Below are 19357 nucleotides of genomic sequence, written 5' to 3'. Positions count from 1 at the left end.
TTTATATACCACTCTAGGACAACTTAACACCCACAGAGCAGTTTACAAAGTATGTCATTATTATCCCCACAACAATAATCACCCTGTGAGGTGGGTGGGGCTGAGAGAGCTCTGGAAGAGCTGTGACTAAGACAAGGTCACCCAGCTGGCTTCAAGAGGAGGAGTGGGGAATCAAAATTGGTTCTCCAGATTAGACTCCTGCCACTTCTAACCACTACACCAAACTAGCTCTGCAGACAGACAAGGAGAAAGAAAGTACTACCCCTACAGTCCTGTCTAGCTAGAGCATGCTGCGCTCTGCAGGATCTTCTTCACTCTTGGTACACAAGACATTGCTATATCCCAACATTTTCTTTGTTAACTGACATGAGATTCCTGCATGTTATGTTGGGAAGGAGAAAAGTGGTGTAGAGTTACTTTGCAAACGGGTCTTGAACACTACAGTAAGTTTAGATGTGGGGCCCACTTCAAAAAGGGAGCTCCCCATGACATATTAGTCTAGACTTGTCCAGTAGGGGTCTCTTTTTACCAGGGCATCTTGCCAGATGGCACAGATTCCTCTACATTGCTTTCCTCATATGTGCACACAAAGAAAGGATCCTGTCTGCACACAACCTTCTTTGGTAATTCTGTGGACAGGTCAGATATGAATCTGGGATGTTCTAAGTGTCCCTTTGTTCGATTCTGTCCTATCCAATGAAAATTTATGGCTGAATATAGGGTGCCTGGATTGCTATGACGTGGGTTAGAGAATGTAGATTCTGCTAATAAACTGCAAAAGACATCCCTGTTTCCATTTGTCACTCCCAGCCCCCTGTCCTGGCTGCCACTAAACACCACATGCTAATCCAAAGCCCAGAGATATAAACACAAGCTGCTGCTACTACTACTACAGACTGTCCCTCCCCTGGCATAAACCAACAGAGATTAATTTTTCTCTGCTTGTATACTAACACATATGAAAGCACAGCAATCTACCTTGCTAGACCCACTTGTGCTGGCACACCTGCCCTGATTCTCACACCACCAATCATAGAAAAATCAGTAGTAGGAGTCCTACTGGGCAGTGGAGACCCCTTAGACACCAATTCTAACCTGGGGCTGCATTTGCCACTGACCAGAGTCACATTAGTAGGACTGATTGCCAGCTTGCCTGAGCATCCTGATGTCAAGCCACCCCGCAAGCAGAAGGCCAGGAAATTTTAGATAACATCTTGCTATCCCTCACCCACCAATTATGCAAAGCACTATCCCCTTGTCAGTAGTCATTTAATGCAGGAACAACCCAAAAAAATGCCTAGACTAGGAGGGGATTAGCACTTGAAAGGGCCTTCAAGCAGTGGAATTGATTCAGGCCAAGAAAGACAAGAGAAGAGTTCACAGTTGAATTATATGATCAGAAATAACATGTGGCACAACTGTCTTGGATTATACCAGTTCAGGATGCAGGTGGGTGATGGTGGATCTCATTGGTGAATGGTTCCCATCATTAAACAAAAAATCTCTCCATGCCAGTGAAAAGTCAGTTTGTTAGAGAGAAGGACTGTAGCCTAACCTTTTCCCTCATGTTCTGAAGCAGCGTACCTTTAGATCCCAGTCGCAGGGGAACGCACAACGCAAAAGACTGTTGCAGTCATGCCTCGCTTGCAGGTAGGGGTGCTGTACACCAGGTGGGGGCCTGTTGTTCTCTTCAGACTACAGAGGTCAGTTCCCCAGGAGGAAATGACAGCTTCAAAGGCCAGACACTATCACCTTCCATCCCCACATAGCTTCCTCCCCTCCCCAGGCACTGCCCCCAAATCTCCATGAGTTTTTCCAAGCCAAAGTCAGCAACCTTATTTACAGGTTTCCCAGAGCTGCTTGGCTGGCCGCTATTGAAGAGAATGCTGGGCTAGATGAAACTTTTGGTCTGAGCCACTGAGACTCTTTTTTTGTACTTGTATTCTTTTTTATGTGCAGAGTTTTTTATGCCAGGAAGCATTTAACCTTGTTTTTGTCCCCCAGTATTTTGAATGGTGGTTCAGGAAGTCTGTATCACATGGTATTTCTGAACAGGCAGAAGAGAAAGATACCAAGGTGATAGGCTTAGACATAATAAACCTGAGCAGTAAGAATGTGTGTGCTTGTGTGCTGAACATGCACATGACCCCATGTTTATAATTGAAATAATGAGTAAAATTAATCCCAATCAATATTTGCCAGCAGGGTGTAGCAATTCAATTCTTGGACTAGGATCTAAATGAAGCAAATAAAATAAAATATTTGCATATAATGAAGAAATAGCCACTCATTTCTGGCAGCTTGCTTAGTTTGAACATGGGGCTCAGGGCAGGCTTTGAGACTTTGGTGAAAGGCATTAATCACCCCAGCTGGAGAAGAGGCAGCAATGGCTACTGAAATGATCACAGGATTGGAGCATCTTCCTGACAAAGAAATACTAAAATGGCAGGGGCTTTTTAGTTTAGGGGGAAAGATTACTAACATAGAACATAATGGAGGTTTTAAAATTATGAATAGTGTGAAGATAATGAATATTTTAATTATTTATTTTATTCGATTTATACCCCGCCCTCCCCACAGATGGGCTCAGGGCGGCTATAAAGGTTTCCCCTCCCCCACCCTTGCTCAAAACGCTAGAACTTTGGAACATTCAATTAAATGGATTGATGTCAAGGACAAACAAAAGAATACATTCATGCAATATCAAATTAACTCATGGAACTCATTGCCACAATGTGGTGATGGTCATTAGCTTAGATGCCTTAAAAAGGATTGATTCAATTTAACAGAAGCTATTTTATTAAAGGGGCTCAGCCATGAGAACTAAGAACAGAATCCCATATGGAGAGACAAGTCCTGCATGCTGGGGACAAACACATCTCCATTATGCCCTCCCTGTGAACATCCTACAGGGCAATTCTAAGCAGAATTGCACCCTTCTAAGCCCATGGACTTCAGTGGACTTACTAGAGTGTAACTGCTTAAGATGGCACTGCTAGGGGCATCTGACTTGCCAATGGTAGAGATGGTGGATCTGCAAATTCATTCTTATATTCACATCTTCAAATGATATGACCCTGAGACATTTCACATATCTTCAAAAAAGTGATGACAAAGTGGGACAGCAGATGCAGCTGGAACTATAGAACAATGGACGGTACGGACCGGGTTGGGGAGCATCGGTAAAGCATTAATGGAAGGGACCCCAGACTGAGATCCCAGCAGATGTAGGCTAACAGAATGATACTAACAAAGTTCTATAGATGTACATGAACACCTTTGATTGTTTCAGAGGTTACTATCTGTGTTACTATCAGTGTTACTGTCCTAACTCAGCCATCGCAGTCTCGCTGGACAAGGAATCAGAGGGTGTGGGAGCCACAGCCTGTGTGTCTGCAGTCTTAGGTCATTCATAGGTCACTTAGGTTCACAAGGACCTCTGCACTTCATCAACCTTTGCAAGTAAGATGTGGAAACACATAAAACTGCAATCTGCCTTGAGTTCCTTTGGAAGAAAAGTGAACTAAAAATGCCATAAATAAAATAAAACTCCAGTACAGTTACATGATTACTTATCTTGGAGCTGAAAGAGAAATGAGCTGAGAGATCTTTATTTTCCAGTGCCCTCTCCCAGCCTCTCTTTCAACTGGCTTCTGATTCATTGCCTGAAGATCCTCCAGGGAAGGAAGAAAGATATGGGATTATTATCCTAAAATAACCAATTGTGTGAACAAACCTCAAGACCATTTGCCTGAAGCCCATACCTTTTAATGTTGGATGTCTGGTCTGACCTAGAGTGGCTGGGCCCACTCTTGATATCTGAATCTCCTGAGACCTAGTATTTGAAAGGGTGGGGAGCTTGGTGCGCAAATGAAGCTGTGGGATTGAGGAAGATGGAGTCCATTTCTGTGTAAAAAAATGATATCAGTATCAAAATGACCCCAGTGCTGTAGATCTGGGTGGAAGAAGTGAGGTCCAGCAGCTCATATCAAGCTGGGAGAAGCAGAAATGCCCCAGTCCTAGGCTGGCTTTGTCACAAGGCTGTGTGGGAGAAGGCCAAGAGAAGTTCTGTTGCTAAGCTCTTGTGGCTACACTGACCATATGGTGGCTTTAAAGAACTTTATACTTTGGTCAACCCCAAAGTAACTGCTACTGTCTGATCAGAATTATTCTGGTTTGTGGCTGTGGGATGGAGATTACATATAGTTTCAAGTAGCAAAGGAAATACTGAGAATGAAAGCCAAATCTATACCAGTCGAGAGTGTCTAGCAGAGTGTCTCCTGAAGCCCCTTTACATACACATCAACTGGCAAAAACATACTGCTGGGGAATGCGTATGAATATCACTTGTGGGTACAGAGCTGATTGCATGGGTCTTTCCCACCTGTTCTTCACTCTACTGGACAGAAGCTTCCAGGCAGGAAAGAACCACACTGCATCTGCCCATGTAGTTGTAATACAGGCAAACACCCAATGGCATGGGACAGAACAGCATAGGTTACAAGAAGGGGCCTGAGCAGACTGTATAGCAGGGCATGTCCTGAAGCACCTCCTTCCCAAACTAGTTGGAAACGGGTAAATCCAAACCTTTGGAATTGAGTCCAGTGGCATCTTAGACACCACCAAGATTTTCAGGGTATGAGCTTTTGATATCCCTCTGATTCTCGAAAGTTCATACCCTGAAAGCTTTGTTGGTCTCTAAGGTGCCTCTGGACTCAAATCTTGCTGTTCTACTGCACACCAACACAGCTACTGACCTAAAACCAAATCCTAGGGTTATAGATCAAGAAACTGTAACATCAGTAGTACCAATTTTGAATTCCTGCATAAACTAGGCAAAGCTCTTAACATGTTATCAATTTACTTTTAGGCCTGCCTCTGTGGAACAAGAACAGAAGAAAGGATCCCCTCTGTCACCTTGTTACTTCACTATGCTATTGAGGGGGTGCTAAATCTGGCACCAGCATGACCCAGTAAAAAAAAGGGGGGAGGACACACTGAGTTTAGCATAAGTTACACAACTGACATCACCCCAAAGACACTCCGCAGCATTTGGTGTTCACATTGCTTGGAATGTGAGGGTAAGAGATCTTATGAATACCTCTGGCATAAGGAGCTATTGTGAAAGAGGGCTTTATTGTAACAAGCAGTGGTGATTCTGGCAATTCTCTAGCTAGATTTTTCCAATGGTTACTTTCTTTTCTGTGCTAAGAGGGTACAGCTTATCTGCACCTAATTTCTTGTCTGAATTTGTCTGCCTTCAGCTTTCAGCCAGGGGCTCTCGTTATGCCTTTGTCTGCTGCATTAAAGAGCCGTCTGCTGTCAGAAATCGCTTTCCGTACCATGTAGGTACTTAGAGATTGTGATCAAGTCACCCTTTACCCTTCTCTTGGAGAGACTAAACAGATCGAACTGCTTTGGTAAGGAAGGGGCTCCCAGCCCTCTAGTCATTCATACAGTTTTGCTACATTTTTATGGTTTATTAACACATTTTTTACCAGCACATTTTTGCAGTATAAGCATAAGCTGTGGATGCAGCATGGCAAAGGTCTCTAAAAAAAATACACACAAAGGTAACAGTCCTTTCCTATCCCTGTTGTGATGACCCCTGGTTATTTAAGACGATGTTTACAGATAATGTAATGTAATCCTGCATACACTTTAAGATTATTCAACCACTCTATAATCTAGAAGCCCCAAATGGGATGGATTCTCCCCTTCTCTTCCAAAGAGTGCTCCAAGAATGGAATATGATTGTCATACCTGTTGATGATGGTAAGGAACACTTGGGTTAATTAGTTCCTAACCAAAGACATAGATTAGCACAGAATTGTAGAACGTGCCTTTAAACATGCATCGAAAGAGAGGGAGGATGTAATCTATCGTGTTACCATGTTTTAGCCATTCTAATTATGCCAACAAAGAGTGGATAGCAAATGTTAAGTCATCTTGGGAACACACAATAAAAGGCAGAGTGGTGTTGGTAATCATGATTAATCCGAGATAAAAGGGTGCTATCATGCAGCTAGCCCTTAAATCCTCTCTGGGTGTTTTGCATAGACACTTGGAGACCTCTCAAGTAAGGCCTAGCTCTACACTCCCCTTTCCTTTCCCCACTTTAAAAGGAGAACCGTAATATAGATGCTTTTTTTCTGTCTGCCAGAAGCAGGCACCAAGATGTTGGAATGCTTAAGGGCCCCATCCAGGCTGCAGAAAGCCAGCATACTAGGATAGTATAATCCATTATACTGCATGGTTGCTTTCCCCCTCTTTTTACTACTGTACTGGAAAGATACGAGATATTTATAATTCAGATTTGATGGATCTCCTATTGTAATCTCTGTCCCATCCTAACTAAGATACATAATACACACATGGTCATAACCAAGGCTTCTAAATCTATTAATACACACCTAGCTGATAGAAAGCTTCACTTCTGGGGATGGGGGTTTTTTCCCGTGGATGGGGAAAAGGTAGACTTTGTGCCATATTTGGAAATCTATTGATCCAGTACATTAAAAAAGAAAACCTCGAAGGAAGCTGGGCAGCATGTGTGCTTCACCCACCCCCATGTTATGGCACTTTCTGTTTAAATACAAGTCTTGCAGTATATGCTATACCCTTTCAGCACAGAGGTGCTACATAAAGTATGTGAGGGGCATCTGATGTGGTGAAACCAAACTGCAAATTGGGGTTTTTCCTTGGGCTATCCCTCTCTCCTTCCCTCATTGCAGTATTTATTGGATATTTTCGAGGTAGTCTGTAAGAGCTTTCAGGGTTAGCATCTGATTGCTTGTTGGGTACTTGTACAGTAGGAGGTCTTTGGTTTGTGGATGATTTCTAACTAATATAATTCCAGAACTTTGGGACATGCTGTGTGGTATAGAGGTTTCTCCTTCCAGAACTTCATCCCTCTGCCTTCCCTAGAATTGCTCAAGAGGGTGCTTTTATAATGGGTATAGAGCTGTGATGCATTTCTCTATTGTATGTATTATCTTGTTTTTACTACATGGTGTTCTAAGGTTGTAATACAGTTTTATTGCATGTTTTATACTGTTTTTATTGCATTGTTTTTAAATGTTGTAATCCACCTTGAGTCTCAGTGAGAAAGGAAGACTATAAATAAAATAAATTCCACGCAGAGAATCGCCTCTCCCACTTCTCGCTCTGTAATAACAAAAGAACTTGACTCAAAGATCCTTCTGGTTATAGCACCCCTAGGTAATAATTGAAAGGGTTCCCCACTGTTGGGAACTTCATGTAGGATATAACATGGAGTGAGAGAAGGGAAATGCATTTTCCCCGAAGTTGCCAGATGTCACTTTAAAAAAATCAGTTATAAAGAATGTCCCTTAGTTCAGAGCAAATCAAGGACATTGAATGGGATGCTCTTTTACTATCTTATTCTCACATTTTCAAGCTGCATCTTGAGAACATCCTTTTCATTTCATTTCACATTATTTTACTTCTAGCCTTTTGATCTGACAACCTTACCCTTCTCCCCTGCCCATTAGTGGGATGTTCTGTTTCCACTCAGCTTGATTTGTAGAGTACCTTATGGAAGGGAACAGAGGGCTGCTCTTGGGGCTGTACACGGGTGCAAAGGGAACAGATATACCTCTGGTATATACACAGAGAAGATCATAGTGCTGACTGCTGAATAAAGAAGCATTCCAGTATTGTGCCACTTGAATTACAGGATCCAGATGTTTTCCCACAATGGCTGACCTCCTGCATCCCACCACAGGCACAACTCAGAAGCATCCTTTGTCTTCAGCTGTTTCTTCACAAAACTCTCCTGTCCAGTGAGAGATTTCCAATGGGATTCTCCTTTGGCTATATGTACCCTTCCCCTAAGGCCACAACACGCAATATCCATATGAATGCAGAACAAATCTCCTTCACCACCTTATATCCCACCCCCCATCTTTTTATTAACAATCAGAGTTGTTTAAATACAGGCAAACAGGTAAATTTATTTCCCCTTTCCAGTGCATGCTCATGCAGAAGGGATTTTGATCTATGTTGAAGTGCACAAGCAGAGGGTTGTAGTTATTCTGGATCAATTAACATAGAGGACAAGGGTATGATAATTATCTGCCCTTAATGACAGGGACATGCACATCTATGGGAACCCATTGTGTACCCACACTGAGCAGAACTGGGGTGGGAATTGAGCACTGAAAGAGCAGAGGGTCATAAATTTGGATTAAAGTAACATGAAGGAGTGAGTGAGGAACACCATGGAACAAAATGTGAAGGGGTGGTGGTGGTGGTGGTGGTAGTGGACATATGGAGAGAAACCCAGTCTTGGGTTACGGGATCCAAAAGGAAGTTTCAGGAAAGTAGCCATAATAGTCTACTGAAGATATCTGAAGAAGGGAGCTGTGACTCTCGACAACTTAGATCCTGAAAATTTTGTTGATCTCCAACATGCCACTGGACTCAAATCCTAGGATCCAAAAGGAGAGGGTTGAGGAAAGCCAGAAGCTAGAACTGGTGATAGTTGGGAGGAATGGGGAGGGGGGATTATAGCACAATCCTTTGCAGAGTCACTCTGGTCTAAACCTATTGACAACAGTGGGTTTAAAATGGAGCAACTCTGCTGAGGATTGTGCTGGTAGCCAAGCAGTTCTTGCAAAGCTTGTTTCAGTTCCTACACTGAGCCTGCCTGTGTCTGGCACTGTGGCTTCCTTCTTCCCCAGAATCACACAATAAGTTGAAGAGCCTGAGCTCCTGCGAATTTGGAACAACAAGGAACAAGCTGGCTGCCTTTTATGATTGTGCAGCCCCCAGGCAGCTGAACCAGGCTGCCATCACCCAGAAAGTCAGGCATCATAGCCAGCCAGACCCTGAAGATACAGGGAATGCACTCTACAGCCTTCCTTCAGTGGGATCTGCAATGCTGGGGGAACACTGACCCCCTCATGGGTCCCCTTTTTGTGGCTGTGTCCAGAGGCAGGAAGACTCAAACACACACACACACACCAGCTTTGTTGGCGAGTAGGCTGGCCCTTTGGGGTCTGGCATAGAGACAAGTGGGAAAGAGATGAAAGAAAAGGCAAACCCTGTCCACTCACAGACCTCTCTGTTGCCAGGACCAGGTCCTCATCCTTCAGAGCTGCCAGTGCCATGAGGAGTTTTTTAAAAGAATCATTGTGTGGTCATACAATAGGGGATTTGTTTGTGCAGTTGGGGAGGGTTGGTTTGTGGAGAGGGAATATCCCTTACTGCCAGATGTTCTCCCTATGTACAGAACTGAGTGGCTCTGTGGAATACAAGAGTACGGCCATGAGGGACTGGTGGCATGCTGCCTAGAGAGGATTTGTTATTACCATGGGGATTCGCAGTATAAATGTGAGGGTCTATGTGAACATTTGTTGTACATGCAACCACCACACGTGTCTGTTATCTCTTTCATGTGTGCTGTTACCATGTGTGCATGAGTTCCTTGGACATGCTTGAATCTGTGTATGTGCAGCTTCTTCATTTGTGAAAGACCCATTTAATCCTTGAGAGATCCTACAAAGTGTGTGTATGTGCATGGGTGAGTCCACGTATGATTGTGTGTGTGCGTGCGCACCTTGTATGTGTGTTTGGTGCATTATGACGGAGCAATTTAGGGTTGCAGCTTAGCAATCCTTCTGCTCCTGTGGCTCTAAGAATAATTTCAGAAACACCTGTGTGCCATGTCAGTTTCACTGGGCCCTTGATGGGAAGGAGAGGGGGGACTGTACCAGGCCATTGGGCTCCTGTTCCCTGCTCTGCTACTGACCTGCTGATTGACCTTGGGCAAAGTCCCCATGGCTTTGGGCCTCAGTTGCACATCTCTGCTCTGGGAATGAAAGATCTGCTCTGCCTCACAGGGACTGGGCACTTGCATTGTTTGTTTCATCAAGGCTTCCCTGCTGCTGCGAGGAGTGAATTGCTCTTGATCCCAGCTGGCCCATGGTTTCCAGGTGATGGGTGTCATTGTTGGTGAGAAACGTGAAACACTGATTAGCCAATCCTCTAGAAAGACATTGTCGTTCTGATAATCCAGTTGTAGATTGGCAGCACCCCTCCACACACTGGTATTCCTGTCCTTGGCACACAGTAACCAGACACCGTTACATCACAGGCCCTGTCCCCACCTCCAGTCCTCATCTTGGGGTGCCCATCACAGACCCAGGGCATTTAGGATGGACATCTACATCCCCTAGCCTCACACATGGCCAGATGCTTCCACACCGACAACTGGATACAATAGTTGCTAAAGTCCCACCCGGCATTGTTCACATGCAGCTGTTCCAGTTGTCCTGCTGAGACCAGAAGTCATGCAGTGCTGTACCTTGGCTACAAAAATCCTTATTTCATCCAGCTATCCAGATCTGAGAAAAATGAGCCAAAGATCTTCAAAACCAAGAGAAGCAGCAGGAAGCATGGGGTGGGTGGAGAGGGGGCACAAATGCAGCCCTCCCCAATTTTTGCAGTTGGTAACGGACTCAGTGGAAGAACAAGAGAAATGGGTCTACTCGACACACACGTGAGAGTTCAGGATGGAGTCCTAGAAAAGGCTTCTGCTGCAATAACAGCCCTTGGCAGTGCCAAGGTAGCGGGTGGCAGAGGGAGAGTTCCACCTGGCATTTTGCCTAATGGTTCCTTTAGACAGAGCAGGGGATGCAACCATGCTGGAAAGTTTGCCGATACACTTTAGGGTGCCAAGTGCTCCCCGTGGAGCACGATGCCCCCTTGCCAAGCTCCTTGCCTCCACAGAGCACATTTCGTGCCCAATCCTACTGTGACGCCGTCTGCCCAATCGAATGCCCTTTGCTGAACCTCAGTATCTCCTGCCGCCTGTGCCAGCCTCCACGTCCCCTGCCAAGTATGCACCCTCCGCCAAAGCTAGTTCCCCACTGGGCGCCGCGCTCCCCATTGAACCTCCAGCACCGTTCCCCTATCAACCTCCCCCCCCCGCCCCCCTCCAATTCTCCGTCAAGGAAGGTACAAGAGCAGAGCGCAAGAGACGCTGCCCAAGGAGACTGCCGCCGCCGCCGCGCGTGAAAATCGCTGTGACTCACCATTGGGCTGAATGTGGCTAGTGAGGATCGTGCCAGCCAGCAGGACATGCCACAGTCCTGTGCCCACGCGGGCACTGGATCCGAACCGCTGCCGTAGAGCCATCCCTTGGCAGGGGGGAGGATCGCAGCAACGACGGGACGGGACCCGGCCGGGGGGAAGGTCCCAGCTGGAGTCTGCTTCGCGCTGCTGCAACAACTCAGGGCACCTCGGAGGCACTCAGCGCCCCAGCCCGCCTCGGGCTCCCAGCACGCTCCATCGGACGCTCATGGCCGGACGGACCCGCCGCCGGCTCCGAGGGGAAGCGGTCTGGGAGGCAGCGGCGGCGGGAGGCGGGCTCGACCCGACAGCCCGCTCTGGTGCTGCGCGCCGGGCAGCCGCATAGACCCCCGTGCCGGCCGGTCGCCGCGGCGCGACTGTGCGTGTGCGTGTGCGCGCGAGTGTGTGTGTGTGTCTCCGTCTCCTTCTCACTGCCAGGCAGCGCTGGGTTGGCTGCGAGCACCTTGTCCGCGGCAATGCAGAAGAGAAAGAAGAAAGAGCCAGCGAGGGGCTGCAAAACCCGGACTGGAATCCGCCGCGGGAAGGGACGGAGCAACAGCTGGTTCCAGACTGACGAGCTCCTGAGACGCAAACAAGCCCTCCGCTGGGAGGGAAAAGGAGCCGCAGCCGCCAGGCGGAGCCGCGCACACCTACCTGCCTCGCTCGGCTCGCTGCGCCACCGGGTAGGAAAAGCCGCCTGCAGCGAGGGGGGCAACATTGCCCGACTGGGGGGCAGGGGATAGGGTATATACGGCTGCGCCCGACCCATGAGCGCCCGACCCTGTGGCTTTGTACCTCCGCCACAGGGGGTTCTTTCTCCGCCCAGGTGCTACCCCGGAGCAGACCAGCAGGCCGACAGCCCAGGATTCCGGCATTACAACCCCGGCAAATCAACAGGCGGTTCGGAGACACACACACACGCCTTCTTTCTAATCTGCCCTCATGCACGATGCCAGCTGCTAAAGTCAGTCTGCTACTCGCCCCGGCGAACTCCGGGGCAGATTAACGGCCCTCTAGCCCACTATCCTTACCCTGCATCGATTCTCACACACACACACCAGCCATCTCTGGTATTTTAAGAGACATCACACCTCCACATAGTTCCTGAGAGGAAACCTAGTTATCATTCACACATTACGAAAGGGAAAGCTGGGGGAAGGGGGACCCCCCTGCTGTGGGAGATACAGGCACATTTTTCAAAGACTCTCCACCCCGCGCCCCAGTCACCTTGCATGGGGAGCAAGGATTCCCAGGGGGTCAGGCACCCAGTCTGGCTGTTGTCTCGATCCCACTCCAGTCCTGGGCTTGTCTGGAGCAGGGGCTGCCAATCATCAGCATTTATGTTCTGGACAAACGTCCCCTGAGGAGCTGCCTGGGACCCCCGTGCTCTTGTGTTGCCTGCTCTGCTCTGCTCTGCCGCAGCAGGGGGAGGAGGAGGGGGAGGAAGGGCGGAGGGTGTGAATGAGCCCACGGGGTGGGGGTGGGAGGCTGTGCTGGGGTCAAACAAGGAGGCTTGGCAGGGCTTGCGAGGAGAAACCTTCGTCCAACACAGAGGCATACAGCAAGCATGAAGACAGACACAAAGACAAGACAAAACACACAGAACAATACAAACATGTTCAGACCACCCATCTAAAGGCTAGGCATACAGAACAAGGAGGAAAGCACACCAAGCAAAAACACACACACACACACACACACACACACACACACACACACACACACACACACACACACACACACACACACTATACAGACAAACATGGATAAACAAAGCCACACAGACAACCACAAACCCTTGCCCAGACCAAGCAGAACAGATATGCTCTTAACACAGTTAAGACCCTCACACACAGTGCTGCATTATGTGCAAAATCATAGTCAAGAGCTCAAAACACCACCACATACAACCAGCACATTCAGACCCACACCAAGCTAAAGGCACACCCAGAAATGAGTACCAAGTCCTTTTCTTTAGATAGCCACACACACACACACCCAGCACCTTTATGTGTTCTAGAATTTGACACTTGTGGTGGAGTTGTGTGTGTTGCACACATGCTGGTACCGTGGGCCAAGTCTACCTACAAATATTGTGCTTTGGAAGAAAGAAGCACTGCAAAATTTGACATTAAAAACTCCTTAGACTTGTCACCAAACGGCTTACCAGCTCCCCAACTGTTGCCCCAACTTTACAGAGAAGGAGACTCCCCTACAGTTGTCGCCTTTACAGTGTTATGTGCCAGCCAGCTGCAGCCATCAGAAGCACATTAATCCTAACATGCCATGAAAGAAGGCAAGGCTGAGGCAACCCTCTCAGCCTCTGCTCTTCAAGCAGGGGGGGATGCCCATATGGAACACAAATGCAAGCTGTAATTGCTCAAAGGAGCACATTTATTTAAAGTTCAAAACCAGGCAATTCATGCCACCACCACCCCACCTAAAAACCTTCTGCTTATTTTAAACATGTGTGTGTATTAGAGCACACAATTCCTCTGTGGCCCAATAAGCACTGGGATTTTTTAAAAAAATCACAATTGTCTGTTTTTGAACTTTGAATAAATCTATCTTACAACCTCTTACAGAATGTTCTTATGCCATGCTCATTTTGCCACATTGCATCTCTCTGCATTGGGATGTCCATGCCCTCCAGGCTCTTCCTGGAGTGCACACCCCCACCCCATGGCTCTGAGTGTGACCTTCTTTCACTTTGCAGTACCACCAAACCTCTGGCACCTCAGGTCTCAGCATCATGTAAACAGCCAGCGATGTATGTGCACAGTTTAAATGCCAGATAAAAAGGGGTGAAGCTCTGCAAGGGGATATCCACTGTGGCAACCACAGGCCCCAGTTGTGTGAGGCACTGAGCACAATATGACAGTCCAGCACTGGGGTTTCCATAGAAACCCCCCTTTCCAGCACACACTGACATGAGCTGATGGGAGGGTGAGGGGGATGCTTGGCCATGTGCCAGCAGGTGTTCATCATCCCCTGAATGTTTTTGACTGGGGAGAGGAGTTTCAGGTACTGGGCTGTATCAAGCAAATGTGAACACACAGCTGATGCCTGCTTGAGGTCATGTTTCTTCCATTGTTTAGTTGCTCCCCTCATCTCCTCAATGCCAGTGAATGGTGGCAGCTGATGGGCTCACGAGTGAGCTGCCACTGCTCATCCCCACCCTGCTGACAGAGAAATTCGGAGGCAGCTTGGGACATGGGGCAAAATGCACACGCAACACACTGCCTTGTGAAAGAGGGGGCAGTTTGGCGTTCACTGTAATGAGCTGCTGGCCTGCAGCCAGAAAGCCTGGGGTTAGTGAAAGCAGCCAGCATCAGAGAAAATTAATTTTTTTCACTTGGGTCAAGGATTGTTTATGGAAGAGCAAGGGATGAAGGTCAGTGTGGCTGAGCCTAGCCCCATTAGGGAGAGACTGTGGGCTTAGACTAGAGTAACTCTGCATCGTTTTCCACAGTAAAACACTTCTCCCCTTGTAGCCAGTGCAAGCATGCCCTTTGTTTCATGGGAAACTGTGTTGGATTTGACTTGCAGGCAATCTTGGTATATAAATTGAGGGGGGTGGGGGGAGAACATGTTTCCCGCGGTCATTGTTACTGGAAAAGTTTAAGATGAGCATGCGGGCCTGAAAGCTTCGTGACCCAAAGATCCTTGGTCAGGAGGACTTCTGACCAGAATGAAATGGGGTTCTGAACACCTTGCTGTGCTCCCCCATTGATTCCCAAATCCCTTTGTTTTCATTTCCAGATCTACACCTCCCCTTAGCTGCTGGCTGTCTACCACTGAAGCCCTTGCCAAAATATTTCAAATGTTATTTATTTTTATTTCTTTATTTTGTTCAGCTTATACCCTACCCTTCCCGCAAGCGGGCTTAGGGTGGCTTCCAGCAGGATATACAGTTAAAAATACAATAAAAACATTATAACCACATTGGTCCAAATAATATAAAAAGTCCAGGCACCACCAAGCAAATCAGACTACTGCAAAGTCACCATAAGCCATGGGCACCGCAATCATGCCACTCCAGGGCGGTTGCAGATTTTGCAAATGCCTCCTAGTGGACTAAGGATGAATGGGGCCAGAGAAATGTATGCTGCAAGGGCAGAACTTAGCAAGAATGTGTTTCACAAGAACCATTGTTAACATAGCCATACTGTGAAGTGTTCCCTAGGCAGATTAGAACAGAGGAAGTGTATGGATGTCCCTTTGTCTGGTGGGGGCAAATTTCACTGCTTGTAATCATAGTTACTAACACCTTTTTATACATGCTAGAATCACACATCTTTTCCTTTCTGCAGAAGAATTTCTCTAGCCAACAGTTGCTGTAGGTAAAGGGTGTTCCACTGAGGGGTATTCATTCACCATGCCCAGAACCCTCTCTCTCTGCCCAGCTCCCAAATTAGCTCCTATTCTCCAATGTTTGTTACTTTTACTACATGTTTTCCAGGGGTCTTGAATTCCTAACCAAAACCAACTTGTGCAACTCATGTGGCCACAGCAAGGCTTCTTGCGGCCCTGGAGCTCTCTTGTGGTTGGCAAGAGAGAAACTCAGTTCTGTTTGCTTCCCCCTCCGCTCCTTAGGATATTTATTCACATCCACTTGGCTGCCTGCAACTGGAGCCTCTTCTGTTTGCATGCAGCTGATAAAGGACCCTAAAGGAGATAGCTTATGTCACATTTGGCTTGCCCAGCAGCACTTGCTCCTCCTTGGCAGCGACAAGAGAAGAGGAAGAAGAACATGCCACCAAGTCACAACTGGCACACGGCAACCGCATCCATAGGGCATTCCAGGCAAGAGACAAGCAGAGGTGGCTTGCCATCGCCTTCCTCTGGATAACAACCACAGTCTTCCTTGGTAGTCTCCCATGTCAGTGGCCAATGCTGCTGAGCTCCCACGTTCCAACAAGCTCAGGCTAAGCTGGGCTATTCAGGCTGCTTAGTGGCGAGAAGGACTTGGTTTATACCAGTCATGGGGCTGCCTCCCCAAGCGGTTCCCTAGATGCTGGCCACAGGAGAATGACGGTGAAAGCACTTTGCCAAAGAGCAGGACTGCCCTCTCTTGTTTGTGGTGTGTTAAGTCTTAGCTACCAGAACCAAGGGTGATCCAGCAGAACAGGTGATCCAGTAGAAAGCTTCTGCAGATGCAGTGGCAGATCCCCACTGCTGTTCTCTCTCTCTCTCTCTCTCTCTCTCTCTCTCTCTCTCTCATCATTCTGCCAACCCTTATTCCATACGGCTGCAGGAAGACCTGTCACAACAGCTTGACAGTCAGGCTTCCTGAGGTCACTGCATGAGATGGAGCTTGCTAATTACCATCATCTCACCACCTCATTTCCTTTTTCTTTATGGCATACTGTACCAAATAGGCCACAAGCACTAGCCTGGTTCTTGGGGAGCTGGGGGTTTCTCCATTTCCCTTTCCCTTATTAAATTACTACTTGCTGGGACAGCACACTTCCACCTAAAGCCTATGAATCAAGCTCTGTTTTGCTCCTGCAGCCCACTCTGGTTCTCAGCCCCCACCCCCCCACCCCCAACAACCATTTAGAGGGGAGGAATATTCTGTACAATGGGGAAATCAGCAGCTGCTGTTCCTAGCATTGGTAAAAGGAAGGTGTCATGGTGATTGTGACTTGTTTGCAATCTGATGGGTGGGAGCGTCTACTAACCATCCCCTCCTCCACATGCTTTTCCTATCCTAAAAGCAGTCCTGAATAGGGAGCTAAAGATGTTTGGTGGGTAAAGTTGGGCACAGAGGGCAGGAGGAGCCGGTCTTCAGGATTTTCTCTCCTTCTTAGCAAAGATGCAAGGGACCGCATGAACGTCCTTCTAGGAGTCAAGAAGGAGCCTTCTTCCTTTTGGACCTCGGTGTCCTTCATGCAAAGATCCAGTTCCTTGGTACAGGTATTGCGCAAGAAGGTCTCTTAGTGTGCTGGTGAGAATTAATATAAATTAAGAATCAGTCTTCAGTTAGGAATTGTTTGGCATTTTGTTTCTGTACAGCCGTTTTCTATCTCACTTTCTTCTTGCCACCCCCAGATTACCTCATATCTTCTTTGATAAGCTTATTGATGTTACACTATAACATCTATTTGAAGCGCTATGTAGTAGACTAGCTGACTCTGGGCGCAATAACTCAGCAGAAGAAGCAGATCTCATAGAGGCTCATAGACAATAGAGCCCACCTGTCTTCACTACTGATCCTGGCAAAACATCATACCTTTACTATTCATTGTAGACACTGGAAATAAACAAGAGCCACACCTAACCACCGTGTGCACTTTGTTTTTCAGGGGATAGATCAGGTCCATACCTGCTGTTTTGCAGCATCAGGTGCTCCCACCCCATTTACTGAGCCTTTTGTGAGGTCATCTTATGCCTTAGAAAACACCCGACACTGTCCTTCAGATAAGGCTGTAACTAGGCAAGACACCAGAAGCTCTGTCAGTCTGACAGTACCATGAGGCCCAAACTGGATCAAGACCACAGAACAAAGGCAGTGGGTTTTAAGCTTTCTCTGTCTGAAATGGCTCCAGTGGAATGCTCTTTGTCCTGTTGTGAAAACTGGCATATAGTGCTATCAGTACAGTTCATGTACATTTTTACAGTATGGCAAATGATGTCCCTCGCGCCCTTTTAGATCTGGAAAATGGCGTGGGGAGGGTACTCTCCTCCACTCATGCCATGGTTCCAAACTGTATCAGGGCCCTGAATATCCAGTAAGAGACTTTTTAAGAACTCTAGGATCTCCTGACACAGAATTCTCCTGTATTGTCTAGTTAAGCCCTCAGACACTGTAGAGGAAGATCCACGGGGAAGGAAAACTCTCAGGAAAGCTTGTCCACCAAAGAGGCTGAAAACTTCTGTATTGGATTTTTGCTTGTTTTCAAATCTTTGCAAATTGAAAATTCATTGAAATGTCTCTGCAATTGATTGTACTGACTCACACCGTGCAATACATCTTGCGTCTCAGTGAGAAAGGTGGACTATAAACAACATATATAAATAAAATAAATAAACCACCTTCAGTCCCCAGACAAATATTCCCTGTGCCTGCCTCCCACCCAGACCCAACCCAAATATCATATAATAACAAATCTTGGAACTTGCCCAACTGCGTGAGGCCCCGGAGTGATGAGGGCCCCTAAAATGTTGTCCTCTGAGTTACCCTCACAACAAACAGCTTACATTCTTCAGCTAAAACTCACATTCCTATTCTGCTCCCGCATTGTTTTCTCCAAGTAACCAAAAAAATCTACAAGTCTGTTCTGGCCTAATCCTGGCCTACCTGCTGGAGTCTTACCTGTTTAGCTTCGGTAGAGGGTGGTGCTGGTGGTAAAAGAAGCGGCACAAGAATTCTATGGCAGATTATTATGGACTATGTGAAGTCAAGGCAGTTGGGATAAGGAAGAAGACGTTTCAGTAGACAAGGAACAGGCTAGGAAAGGCAAGCCTAACTGAGATGGGATGTGATCTACTTCTTGCCATGTGCCTGTGTGCTCTGCAGAGTTAATTTCATTTGTAGCTCCAGGAAATGAACAATTAGCAAAATGCTCTGATGCCTTCAAGACCTGAAGGGGGTGAGGAAAGACTGGGACAGCTGCTGCCTTTCTTAACCATCTAAAATTGTTAGATACAGGTTCCCTTAAGATCTAGCACAGGACTTTGGACCTCTCCTCTGAGGATTCAGGGTCAGACTGTGTTTTATGTTTGTTTGGGTCCTCCCCAGGTCCAGGTCAAAAACCAACACAAGGAAATTGCCACTTGCAAAAGAAGTGGATTTAAAAAGAACATAAGAAGAGCCCTGCTGGATTAGACCTGTAGCCCATCTAGTCCAGCAACCTATTTCACAGTGGCCAACCAGTTATCATCTTGGAGGGTTCACAAACAGGGCATAGAGGCCAAGGCATTCCGCTGATGTTGCCTCATAGCTAGGCTGGCCAGGTCCCCTTAGCCACCCAGTGGGAGGGGGATACTCAGCACTTTCCTCCAGTCTCTTCTCACGCATGCACAAGGCGCGTGTGCGCACCCAGCCCAGCATGGTGACGTTGCTTCTGGGAGTGACTCCTGGGAGTGCCGCCATTGTGCCATGAGGGGAGGGTACCCCGGTAGGCCTGTCGTCACACCTTTCCCCCCACCAGGCCCATGAGTGGTGATGAGGGGAGGAGGCTGGGAGCGGGTGTTGAGAGGTATTCTGTCTCTGAATAGGGTGGTTCCCTTTAGTAGCCATTGATGGACCTCTCTT

At 47.2% G+C, this 19357-nt stretch overlaps 1 protein-coding gene across 1 annotated transcript in view; it reads right to left on the bottom strand.

Moving 5' to 3' along the window:
- The window catches only part of UNC5A (unc-5 netrin receptor A), an 81226-nt gene extending 70063 nt beyond the window's left edge, over positions 1-11163 (bottom strand). The window contains exon 1 of the mRNA XM_054977739.1: positions 11061-11163. Within this exon, the coding sequence (XP_054833714.1) occupies positions 11061-11163 (103 nt within the window). The remainder of the gene's footprint in view (positions 1-11060) is intronic.
- Positions 11164-19357: the final 8194 nt, after the last annotated feature.

Source organism: Eublepharis macularius, chromosome 4 (assembly GCF_028583425.1).
Source record: "Eublepharis macularius isolate TG4126 chromosome 4, MPM_Emac_v1.0, whole genome shotgun sequence".
Classification (NCBI taxonomy): Eukaryota; Metazoa; Chordata; class Lepidosauria; order Squamata; family Eublepharidae; genus Eublepharis; species Eublepharis macularius.
This window is presented reverse-complemented; position numbering and strand designations above follow the sequence as displayed.